General features: G+C 34.3%; 1 protein-coding gene across 1 annotated transcript; it reads left to right on the top strand.

Annotated features, from left to right (window-relative positions):
• Positions 1 to 107: 107 nt before the first annotated feature.
• On the top strand, positions 108 to 13,597 carry LOC139487506 (L-xylulose reductase-like). The gene is made up of 7 exons (XM_071272358.1): positions 108 to 233; positions 1,102 to 1,199; positions 6,268 to 6,422; positions 7,371 to 7,413; positions 8,860 to 9,024; positions 10,952 to 11,060; positions 13,431 to 13,597. The coding sequence occupies exons 1-7, from the start codon at positions 182 to 184 to the stop codon at positions 13,532 to 13,534; spliced, it is 726 nt and encodes a 241-aa protein (XP_071128459.1). The 5' UTR covers positions 108 to 181; the 3' UTR covers positions 13,535 to 13,597.
• Positions 13,598 to 13,952: the final 355 nt, after the last annotated feature.

Raw genomic sequence — 13,952 nt, 5'->3', positions numbered from 1 at the left:
CTAAGTTAAGTGACCCCAATGTTAGACTTTGGACGTAAGTTATCCTATAATTCACAGATTATAAAAAATATTTACCCTAATGTTGACTTTTATCAGTTCGATAAATTGTTGACTTTAAAAGCAGTCTTTTGCATCAAGAAAATATCGCTCATATCAGTTAGATTGTATTCTTTTGATAAATATGGAGGTCAAACTTAATGGAAAAAGAGCTCTCGTTACAGGGGCTGGAAAAGGTTTGTGACTATACTACTTAGTTTTGGAATATGATTATATATTATGTATTTTTGGTCCTCAATACTCTTCAACTTCGCCATCACTTTTGTAGACGAACCGCTGGCTCATATACAAAATTTCAATCCTAGTAGAATCCTAGTAGCTATGGTGAGTTTATTTACAGGAACATAAAGACCGGGAAATGTATGTGTATATGAAATATTCGATTGCTTATTACACTGAAATACAACGGGAATCGAAAAAAGTTTATGAAGAGTTCCAAAGGGTTATGAGATATGAACAATTGTTTAATCCCAGGCATAACACATTTGCTGGTTTCTGGGTATGGTAAATATTTTTTAAATTTTACTTGCTTTGAACTAGCTTTTAGTAACTGTGGGTACTCTTAAATGGGATTTTGTTTTGTGTTTTTTGTTGTTACCTTTTATTTGTTTTACTATTGCATCGTTTTTACATTGTGGTGAAGTATTTGACGTTTTTACATTGTGGGGAAGGATTTGACGTTTTTACATTGTGGTGGAGGATTTGACGTTTTTACATTGTGGTGGAAGATTTGACGTTTTTATTTTGTGGTGGAGGATTTGACGCTTGCATTGTGGTGGAGGATTTGACGCTTGCAAGCATGTTTAGCTCCGGTGCATTATTTGGGTGACTGTTCCCGGTCGGAAACCCACAGTTCTTTGGATGTTAAAAGTTGCTGTCTGTCATATATTTTATCGTTTATAGTTTTGTCATAAGGTAGGACTTTGGTTCTGTCGTATGGGTTGTTTTACATTTGTCATTTTGGTACCTTTTGATGTTATGAAAGATAATGTCAACTTGACCATTCAATTTTATTGATAAATATAAGTATTTACTTTTATTTAGGAATCGGTCGAGGAATCGTCAAAAGATTAGCTGAATGTGGTGCTGAAACATTCGCGCTAAGTAGGACACAACACGACCTTGATAGTCTTAAAGCAGAGGTAAATACATAATCATAAATATTAATTTTTAGTAGGATACAATTAGAATATGACAGTAACTGTTGTAGCCCTTTCGTTTGGTATGTTTGAGCTTTTGATTTTGCCATTTGTTTTGGGACTTTCCAAGTTGAGCTTTTAATCGGAGTTCAGTATTTTTTGAAAGCAAATGTCCAAAAACAGAGGTGAAAACATACACACTCAGAAACATTTATTCTAAGTAGGACATACGAAAACCTTGATAGTCTGAATGCAGAGGTAATATTCATAAATAGTCGCACTACGTAGTACACATGAAGACCTTCAAAGTCTGAATGCAGAGGTAATATTCATAAATATTCGCACTAAGTAGTACACACGAAGACCTAGATAGTCTGCATGCAGAGGTGATAATCATAAATATTCACGCTAGGTTATACATTAGAAGACCTTGATAGTCTGAATGCAGGGGTAATATTTATAAATATTCACACTTAGTTATACACTAGAAGACCTTGATAGTCTGAATGCAGACCCTCTATGGATCCGTAGGGGTCAGTAGTTAACCGTATAACGAATTTATCGCACGCTCGACATTCTCTGCGGCGTTTTGTGGGAAAATAAACAATGAAACATAACTACATTAATAGATGACGTCATCATTAACGCGTCTTGAACCCCCTATGAAATTTACTAACCCCCTACGGTCTGATAAGGGGTCTTCACGTGACGACATAAAACCAATCACAACGTGATAATTTACCTGCGGTATGATAATAATAAATATTCGCACTGAGTAGTACACACGAAGACCTTGATAGTCTAAATGCAGAGGTAATATTCATAAATATTCACACTAAGTTATACACTAGAAGACCTTGATAGTCTGAATGCAGAGGTAATATTCATAAATATTCACACTAAGTTATACACTAGAAGACATTGATAGTCTGAATGCAGAGGTAATATTCATAAATATTCACACTAAGTTGTACACTAGAAGACCTTGATAGTCTGAATGCAGAGGTAATATTCATAAATATTCACACTAAGTTATACACTAGAAAACATTGATAGTCTGAATGTAGAGGTAATATTCATAAATATTCACACTAAGTTATACACTAGAAGACCTTGATAGTCTGAATGCAGAGGTGATATTCATAAATATTCACACAAAGTTATACACTAGAAGACCTTGATAGTCTGAATGCAGAGGTAATATTCATAAATATTCACACTAAGTTGTACACTAGAAGACCTTGATAGTCTGAATGTAGAGGTAATATTCATAGATATTCACACTAAGTTATACACTAGAAGACCTTGATAGTCTGAATGCAGAGGTAATATTCATAAATATTCACACTAAGTTATACACTAGAAGACCTTGATAGTCTGAATGCAGAGGTAATATTCATAAATATTCACACTAAGTTGTACACTAGAAGACCTTGATAGTCTGAATGCAGAGGTAATATTCATAAATATTCACACTAAGTTATACACTAGAAGACCTTGATAGTCTGAATGCAGAGGTAATATTCATAAATATTCACACTAAGTTGTACACTAGAAGACCTTGATAGTCTGAATGCAGAGATAATATTCATAAATATTCACACTAAGTTGTACACTAGAAGACATTGATAGTCTGAATGCAGAGGTAATATTCATAAATATTCACACTAAGTTATACACTAGAAGACCTTGATAGTCTGAATGCAGAGGTAATATTCATAAATATTCACACTAAGTTATACACTAGAAGACATTGATAGTCTGAATGTAGAGGTAATATTCATAAATATTCACACTAAGTTATATGCACTAGAAGATTTAGATGGAGAGTTGTCTCATTGGTTTCCATACCATATCTTCTTATATCTACTTGATAGTTTGATAGCAAAAAACAAATACATTCACATTAAGAAGAACACAAGATGACCTGCGTATTCTGAAGGCAAAATTGATATGGGGACGAAGTCCCCAATTACGGTAGAAAATTCAATAAAAAAAAAAAAAAAAAAAAAAATCGTGAAAATTTCCCGAATTTTTCATTCTACAATTAAATTAACTCAAAATCGTTAACTTTTTTTTCAGATCTACTTCCTGTTCCGGTTTTCTCCGCTTTTGTGCAGATATCTGTCTTGTTTGCATGAGACTTTGAAAAAAATTATATTTATCAGTCTAGTAAAATATACGATTTGATCTCAATACAAATTCAATTTTAATAATTGTTTGATATGAAAAAACGTTACCTGATGAAAGCGTTTCTTTTGTTTACATCGAATATGACGTCATAACTTAAAGAACGTCACAGCTAATTCCCTAACAACAGAATCAAAATCGGGAACGTTACGTACGGTATTTCGGTTTCTTTTATCAACGTGAAATACATACAGACTTCGTCCCCATTCACAGGTTATGCCTGCCTCATATTATGAGGCAGGCATTACCTGTAAATGGGGACGAAGTTTGTATGAATTTTTTTTTTGTAACTTAAATATTTGTTTAAAAAAAAAACCGGAAATACCGTAACGTTTCCGATTTTGGTTCTGTTGTAAGGGATTTTAGTTGTGACGTTATTTAAGTTATGACGTCATATGCAATGTAAACAAAGATACGCTATCATCAGGTAACGTTTTTTCATATCAAGGAATTATTAAAAATGAAATTGGTATTGCGTTCCTTCCTATTTTATACTATACTGATAAATATATATTTTACTCAAAGTTTCATACAAACGAGACCGGAAAAAGGAAGTACAGTGTAGATTTCTGCGCAGATGCGGGAATTCAAAACATGACATAAAAAAAAATGAACGATTTTGAGTTCATTTGTACAATGAAAATTTCGGGAAAATTTTCCCGATTTTTTTTTTTTATTATTGATTTTCCTAATGTTATTGGGGACTTCGTCCCTAATATGAGGCAGGCATTACCTGTGAATGGGGACAAAGTTTGTTTAAATTAATTTTTTTGTAACTTAAATATTTGTTAAAAAAAGAAACGGAAATACCGTAACGTTTCCGATTTTGATTCTGTTGTTAGGGATTTTACTTGTGACGTTATTTAAGTTATGACGTCATGTTCAATGTCAACAAAGAAACGCAATGCATCAGGTAACGTTTATTCATACCAAAGACAAAGAATGATTAAAAATGAAATATTGGTATTGTGTTCCTTGAGTTCCTATATTTTAATAGACTAATCAAAGTCTCACGACAACAAGACCGGAAGAAGGAAGTAGAGTTATGTGTTCTGCGCAGATCCGGAAATTAAAAATCCCGACAAAAAAAATTGAACGATTTTGAGTTAATTAGTACAATGAAAAATTCGGGAAATTTTCCCAATTTTTTTTTTTTTTTTTTTTATTGAATTTTCTACTGTAATAGGGGACTTCGTCCCCATAATATGAGGCAGGCATAACCTGTGAATGGGGACGAAGTCTGTATGTATTATTTTTTCAATTAAATCACGTTGACAAAAGAAACTGAAATACCGTACGTAACGTTCCCGATTTTGATTCTGTTGTTAGGGAATTAGCTGTGACGTTCTTTAAGTTATGACGTCATATTCGTTGTAAACAAAAGAAACGCTTTCATCAGGTAACGTTTTTTCATATCAAACAATTATTAAAAATGAATTTGTATTGAGATCCAATGTTATATTTTACTAGACTGATAAATATAAATTTTTCCAAAGTCTCATGCAAACAAGACAGATATCTGCGCAAAAGCGGAGAAAACCGGAACAGGAAGTAGATCTGAAAAAAAAAGTTAACGATTTTCAATTCATTAGTAGAATGAAAAATTCGGGAAACTTTCCCGATTTTTTTTTTTTTTTTTATTGATTTTTCTACCGTTATTGGGGACTTCGTCCCCATATAATATACATAAAAAATGCACACTTAATAGGACACAAGAAGACGTTGATAAAATGAAAAGCAGTTTCATACTCAGAGGTAAATAGTTATCAAAGGTACCAGGCTTATAATATGAGGCAGGCATAACCTGTGAATGGGGACGAAGTCTGTATGTATTATTTTCTTAATTCAATCATGTTGATAAAAGAAACCGAAATACCGTACGTAACGTTCCCGATTTTGGTTCTGTTGTTAGGGAATTAGCTGTGACGTTCTTTAAGTTATGACGTCATATTCGATGTAAACAAAAGAAACGCTTTCATCAGGTAACGTAACGTTTTTTTTCATATCAAACAATTATTAAAATTGAATTTGTATTGAGATCCAATCTTATGTTTTACTAGACTGATAAATATAAAAAAAAATCAAAGTCTCATGCAAACAAGACAGATTTCTGCGCAAATGCGGGAAAACCGGAACAGGAACTAGATCTGAAAAAAAACGTTAACGATTTTGAGTTCATTAGTACAATGAAAAATTCGGGAAATTTTCCCAGATTTTTTTTTTTTTTTTTTTTTCATTGATTTTTCTACCGTAATTGGGGACTTCGTCCCCATAATATGCAAAGATATCTCAGAAGTAATACAGATAGTTTGGAATAAAGGCTAATGTTTATAGCTTGAAATAACGGCTAATGTACAAAAAGCCTTAAATCAGAGACAATACATGACAGTCTCTCATTACAAGAGAGTCACTCTCACGTCAAATTTTAGATGCTAAGTAACCTATCATTATACAACTCGGTGCAAGGAGAACTTACAATTCAATCATACTGAATTTTGATACTTAGTGCACGATATGATTTTCATTGTACAAAATGGTGCCGATAGAGATCTCATGCGACGCATATCAGCCTCCCGTAAACACACACACACACCAATCTAGGTTATATTTCATCATTACTGAGTTGTCCGAATCAAGTGGTGTAAGGATAAATCTCATAAAGAGTATACATTTCAGATCATCAATTAGACTTGTCTCTTTCCAAATACAGGGGGAATGTCAAGTAGCAAATTGCAATCAAAGTAAAAACATAACTAAAATTAGACCACAAAAGATGAAAAATGGCATTTAAAATTAGTAAAAGCACACACCATGAGTTTCACCCTCAATCGGCTCATACTTATAAACTGTGCTTGGTTCATCATTGTTCTGTTGATTACAGGTACCAAATATCAACATAATTAACATCGACTTGCAAGACTGGGATAAAACAAGAGAAGAAGTTAGTAAGATCGGACACATAGACTTACTGGTCAATAATGCTGGTGTTGCCTGTGTATTTCCATTCCTTGACACACCAAAAGAAGAGATAGATAGGTGAAAATATATACAGAAATAATTTTGATTACTTTACAGTCTTCATACAGATATTTGTTCTGTCTGTTTGTGCAGTTTTGATTACTTCGATGAAGAAAATAGGAAACTGTATGTATATGATCTTTCTGGAAGCCCCAATAATTCTATTTAGAAAACAAGCAGCATAATTTATATCAAAACAAATTTTTTTTAAACAAATTTGACAGACATGAACCAACAACAACCGTTAAACTACAACCCTCCCCTAAACGCGAATAGTGGTATTACAGCATAATATAAGAACAAATTATAACAATCATTGAAAACGACTTCATTCATCAGATTGATACAAAGTAGAAAAACATCTAACAAAAAAACCCGTCCTGACGTTGATAGGTATTTAATACATTCCTAACAAGACACAGTATCCATGTTTAGCTATATTAAACACATTGTCCTAAATGTAATAAACGTTGTAGTACGCACATTATTCGTATATACAAGACAAACTTGCATATACCTGAAAACCGAGCAACATGAATCACCACAAACTGGGAGTGATATCAGGTACTCCGTAAGGGACAGCAGAACCTGCTCAATATGTAATCTTTACAAAATAAAACATAACAAAACAAAACAAACATAAGAAATTATGAATTGAACCTACAAATTTCCCAATCATCGTCATTCTTAAATAAGGGGTAGGATAAGACGCCCCCAACTCCACCTTTATTTTTCCTTACTTCTAGACGAAAATCAATAAATGTTTCTACCCCTCTTAGCTCAGATTCCGCCCCTAACTTCCCCATTACTAGGCTTCCCTCAAACTCATTCCAGCTTCCCTGATGACTCCATCCTAAAGATACTGATATTTTAAGGTAAAATGTTATAGGCTACTTTATCTACAATCCTTCTATTTTATATTTTGATATCGATATTGATTCTCAGTAAACATTCGCATTGTTTTAGGTTGTATGATGTCAACGTTAAAGCAGTGTTCAATGTTTCGCAGGTAATTATTATGACCCGCAAACGATAATTTTCATTTCCAGGGCTATCCGTAAGTTTATTTGGCTGTACCGTATCATATTAAAGTTTGAATTGAAACTAAATGTGCATTATGTTTTGAATACTACAAGGACTAGGTAGCGGATACGTTATTATCATTACATATTATGTTGTTGTCTTATATCTGTGAATTTCATTTACTTACTAAGGAAAGTATTATGTATTATGCTTACTAACGAGATACGACACACGGCGTATACAACACATTCTGACGTGGACAATCATGACAGCACACGGCATACACGAAACAATACTGTGTGGATGTGGCTAACGCCATACACCAACCAATACTATGTAAACGAAGCACACACGGCATACACGAAACAATACTGTGTGGATGTGGCTAACGCCATACACCAACCAATACTATGTAAACGAAGCACACACGGCATACACGAAACAATACTGTGTGGATGTGGCTAACGCCATACACCAAACAATACTATGTAAACGAAGCACACACCATACACCAACCAATACTATGTAAACGAAGCACACACCATACACCAAACAATACTATGTAAACGAAGCACACACCATACACCAAACAATACTGTATGTGCGTGTAACACGCCGTACACCAAACAATCATTTGTGGACGTGGATAGAAGATATAATTTTCGTACATTTCATCCACCTTTTTTCATTTATATACATATTTTCTTTTTCTTTCAATGAATAAGAGTTATCATTTAACTTATTTCAAATTATTTTTATTACTTAGTCCATGTTAGTGACAGTTTGGGTGTCAATTAGGCAGCAATCAAACAACAAAAACAACTCATGAGTTGTATGGGTCAACATTAAGACTTTGGCAATTGACATATGACTGTATATACACATTATACAAGAAAGTAGTATTTATAACTTGCTGTTGTATTCTATACATAGGCGGCAAATTAGAATAAACAATGTTATAAAAATCAAATGTGTCATGATTGCCAATGAGACAATTACAATAGCGGTAAAGCGATTGATCACTGTACGGTCTACAACAATGATGAAAATCCATAACATATAGTCATCAACAAAGGTCAAGCTACTTCCCTGTACAGCCAAAATTTATGGTAGATTTACGTTTTAAATTTCTATACTCAACAACATCTTCGAAAAGCACAAAACTCCCGTCCACTTCCTTCAAAAAAGTCCACCGATTGTATGTCTTGTTTTACATCTTTTACTTGCTCTTACTTGACCGAGTACCAGGATGTCCTACCACAGAGCGGTAACCATGGTAACCTATCGAAAAATCATAAATACCGGAGTCGAAAGTTGGTATTATGAAAACAGTATAATTTAAGCAAAACAAAATTTGTTTATATCAACGAAAAAATGTATCGACCAATGGCTAAATTATAGGATGGGGGCTAATATCTTATTCCTGTTGAAGGTAATCGCCAAGCGCATGATAGAAAAGGGGGAAGGCGGCTCTATAGTGAATATTTCCAGTATACTATCAAGGACAGCTCAGCCTAATACCAGCGCTTATTCTTCTACAAAAGGTGCCGTCGATAATATGACCAGATGTATGGCTCTAGAACTTGGACCCCATAATGTAAGCTCAATAAATTTAGAACTGCACGTTTATTTTATACAGCAAATTTTTTTTTTGAATAGATCCAATAAAAATCAGGTTTTATAAGGTTTTACATCGGACAGGGCACATCGAGTTGGGTTTTTTTTCTAGTCTAAGGATAATATATATATATTTGAAAATAAGGGTTACATGAAAACAACATGTTTTCAAGGGAGTCAATTTGTTGACTCCTTAGATTTTCTGTAATCTTAGTATTCAATAATCATTCATTCCAGCTAAATAAAGATATACTTTTGTAACCCATTTCTGAATTGAAACGGAAAATTTTCCCACCAATGCGTAGGTGTTTTAGTTGGTTCGATTTACTTTTTAAGAAATGGCCGATATTTGCAGACTAAAATATAGATTATAGTAGAGTAATATGCTTTAAGTAGATTTTATGATATAGGAAATATTGAACTCTTTCATCAAAAGGATGAGATCGGGATTCTGTATAATATATATTCACATGCTTTGTATTTCTCTCCCTACTCTTTAATTTTTCGACCCAAATGGTTTGACAAAACAATTATTTTATTAAATAGTAAATAGTAACGAGAGTCTTAGCAAACATTTGATTTGGGCAAACTTTAGTAAAAGAATGGAATCGAAAAGTTAAGCATAAAATTGAGAAAGAAAATGGGGAATGTGTCAAAGCGACATCAACCCGATTATAGAGCAGACAATAGTCGTACGCCACCAATGGGTCTTCAATGTAGTGAGAAACTCCCGCCCCCGGAGTCGTCCTTCAGTTGGCCCGTTAAAAATATGTATACTAGTTCAGTGATAATGGACGTCATACTATAAACTCCGAATTATACACAAGAAACTAAAATTAAAAATTATACTAGACTAACAAAGGCCAGAGGATCCTGACTTGGGACAGGCACAAAATTGCGGCGGGGTTAAACATGTTTATGAGATCTCAACCCTTTCCCTATACCTCTAGCCTATGTAGAAAAGTAAACGCATAACTATACGCACATTAAAGTTCAGTTCAAGAGAAGACCGAGTCCAATGTCCGAAGATGTAACAAAAGAAAGCAAACAAAATGACAATAATACATAAATAACAACAGACTACTAGCAGTTACCTGACATGCCAGCTCCAGACCTCAATTAAACTGATTGAAAGATTTTGTCTTCATCATATGAATATCAGGCCCAATCCCTCCCGTTAGGGGTTTAGTATCATACTATCATATAATATATGAGAAGAACATAACCCGGGTCATGCCAACACATGTTTTTTTTTTTAAATAAATGTGTTTAGGTCCGATGCAGAGACCTTATAAGTGAATCAATATTAAAGCCAAAATATGCAATCTTTAATGACCTGACAACAGTATCGTAACTATATCCCTTCTAAATAAGTCTGTATAAAGGTTTTGTAAGCTTTTGAGGTGAATGCTGACATTTCTGTGCTTTGTTAAGAATATCACCATAAAAGATTGGATGTAAAATACCTGAACGAATAAGATGTCTGCATGTTGAGTTATACTTATGAATTATTTCCTTATACCGATGATAAAATTTAGTAAATGTTTTGACTAGTTTGTGATATCGAAAACCCTGGTGTAATAATTTTTCAGTTATACATAAATTTCTCTCGCTAAAATCTAATACGTTGTTACATACACGAGCGAATCGTACAAGTTGAAATATATAAACACCATAAGATGGTGACAAGGGAACTATCCGCACCCCAAAAAAAACATACATTGAGAACGAAAACCAGTCTTTCTTTTGGTAAATTGCATTAAGGTATTTCAATTTCAGTTTTAAATTACAAAAAAAAACCCCACCATATCTAATTACTTAAACAAGAATAATAAATTACTTCATACTTTAGTATTGTATTTTCTTGCATTTTTTATTTACGATTCACTGTATTTTTATCACCATAGATACGGGTCAATTCAGTAAACCCAACTGTCGTAATGACAAAGATGACGGAAGGACACGAGCATTCAGTGACAAACTTACTGAAGAGAACACCAATGGGGAGGTTTGCTGGTAGGTAGACTAGAGTTTATACTTTATGGGGAGGTTTGCTGGTAAGTTTACTAGACAGAATACCTCATGGGAAGTTTTGCTGGTTAGTATACTAGACTGATTACCTCATAAGAAGGTTTGCTGGTAATTAAACTAGACCGAATACCTTACGAAAAGGTTTGCTGGTAAGTATCTAGACCGAATACCTCATAGGAAGGTTTGCTAGTAAGTATAATAGACAGAATATCTCATGAGAAGGTTTGCTGGTAAGTACACTAGACTGTAATCTCATGGAAAGGTTTGCTGGTAAGTAGACTAGACCGAATACCTCATGAGAAAGTTTTCTGGTAAGTATAATAGACTGTAATCTCATGAGAAGGTTTGCTGGTAAGTATACTAGACTGTAATCTCATGGGAAGGTTTGCTGGTAAGTAGACTAGACCGAATACCTCATGAGAAGGTTTGCTGGTAAGTGTACTAGACCGAATACCTCATGAGAAGGTTTGCTGGTAAGTATACTAGACTTTAATCTCATGGGAAGGTTTGCTGGTAAGTAGACTAGACCGAATACCTCATGAGAAGGTTTGCTGGTAAGTATAATAGACTGTAAACTCATGAGAATGTTTGCTGGTAAGTATACTAGACTGTAATCTCATGGGAGGGTTTGCTGGTAAGTAGACTAGATCGAATATCTCATGAGAAAGTTTACTGGTAAGTAGACTAGACCTAATACCTCATGTGAAGGTGTGCTGGTAAGTTTACTAGACAGAATACTTCATGAGAAGGTTTGCTGGTAAGTAGATAAGACATAATACCTCACGAGAAGGTTTGCTGGTAAATATATTAGACAGAATACTGCATGAGAAGGTTTGCTGGTAAGTATACTAGACCGAATACCTCATTGGAAGGTTTGCTGGTAAGTAGACAAGACAGAATACCTCACGAGAAGGTTTGCTGGTAAGTATACTAGACAGAACACCCCATGGGAAGGATGCTGGTAAGTAGCTAAACTAAATACCTCATGTGAAGGTTTGCTGGTAAGTAGACTAGACCAAATACCCCATGAGAAGGTTTACTGGTAAGTATACTAGACATAATACCTCATGAGAAGGATGCTGGTAAGTAGCTAGACTAAATACCTCATGTGAAGGTGTGCTGGTAAGTATACTAGACAGAATACCTCATGAGAAGGTTTGCTGGTAAGTAGATAAGACATAATACCTCATGAAAAGGTTTGCTGGTAAGTATATAACACAAAATACTGCATTAGAAGGTTTACTGGTAAGGATACTAGACAAAATACCTCATGAGAAGGTTCGCTGGTTAGTATACTAGACTGTAATCTCATGGGAAGGTTTGCTGGTAAGTTGACTAGACAGAATACCTCATGAGAAGGTTTGCTGGTAAGTATACTAGACTGTAATCTCATGGGAAGGTTTGCTGGTAAGAAGACTAGACAGAATACCTCATGAGAAGGTTTGCTGGTAAGTAGACTAGACCGAATATCTCATGAGAGGGTTTGCTGGTAAGTATACTAGACCGAACACCTCATGGGAAGGTTGCTGGTAAGTAGACTAGACCGAATACCTCATGGGAAGGATGCTGGTAAGTAGCTAGACTAAATACCTCATGTGAAGGTTTGCTGGTAAGTATAATAGACTGTAATCTCATGAGAAGGTTTGCTGGTAAGTATACTAGACCGAACACCTCATGGGAAGGTTGCTAGTAAGTAGACTAGACCGAAAACCTCATGGGAAGGATGCTGGTGAGTAGCTAGACTAAATACCTCATGGGAAGGTTTGCTGGTAAGTAGACTAGACCGAATACCTCATGGGAAGGATGCTGGTAAGTAGCTAGACTATATACCTCATGGGAAGGTTTGCTGGTAAGTAGACTAGACCGAATATCTCATGAGAAGGTTTGCTGGTAAGTATACTAGACCGAACACCTCATGGGAAGGTTTGCTGGTAAGTAGACTAGACCGAATACCTCATGGGAAGGTTTGCTGGTAAGTGAATCAGACAGAATACTGAAAACTGTTTAAAATAAAGATTCGAAACTATACGTAGCACACATGGTTAGTATGTTTATATCTTCAATAAGGCAGCATAACCGAAACTTTAAATTAAATTTTTTTTGTAGAGGTTGCCTTTAAGTAATGAATTTTCTCCTTTTTTATTTGTGGTTTAAGACCATCTTTGATAGATAACTTAACTATTTGTGTGGTTCAGTTGGCGCCTTTTCGACATATGCTCACATTTAATTTAGTAATATTTTCTGATAATGAAGCTTCTGAAAAATCCCACACAATGTTTGTTTTCTTTTTTATGCACGAAACAAAATATTCTGTAATAAAAAAAACTATGAACTAAGCTAATATTCATATTGTAGACATGAAAGATGTTGTGAATGCCGTAGTATTCCTACTGAGTGACGAAAGTGGCATGATAAGTGGCGAATCTCTTCGTGTCGATGGAGGATTAGGAGTTTACTGAACCTATGATATTTGTCCTGTATTGACTTAGAATAACTATGAATAAAGATAAACTTCAGTTTCACTAATGGTGTTTGTTATGTTTTGAAGTGGAGATCTTATTTTAAGAATAAAATTGCCTTGAATCTCAGAGTCAAATATGTGTAGCTCTTAAATGACAAAATCAAAATTTAGGTAAAATGACAATTCGTAAAATCGTTTTTGTGTTATTTTACGAACTGTTGACATGAATATCAATTTTATGGTCATTTTTATAGCAGGTTAAAAAACAAAAAATCAAATCAATCAATCTTTTTAGGTAATGAGTTACTCTCGGGTATAGTTTGTAACCCGGTTTTGTTTTCTCAAAATCGATTTATGACTTTCGAACAGAGGTATAGTACTGTTGCCTTTATTTGCAATAGTCATTTTTGGGCCCT

The sequence above is a fragment of the Mytilus edulis genome, chromosome 9 (assembly GCF_963676685.1).
Source record: "Mytilus edulis chromosome 9, xbMytEdul2.2, whole genome shotgun sequence".
NCBI lineage: Eukaryota > Metazoa > Mollusca > Bivalvia > Mytilida > Mytilidae > Mytilus > Mytilus edulis.
Note: the sequence above shows the minus strand (reverse complement) of the source record. Positions and strands in the feature narration are given on the sequence as shown.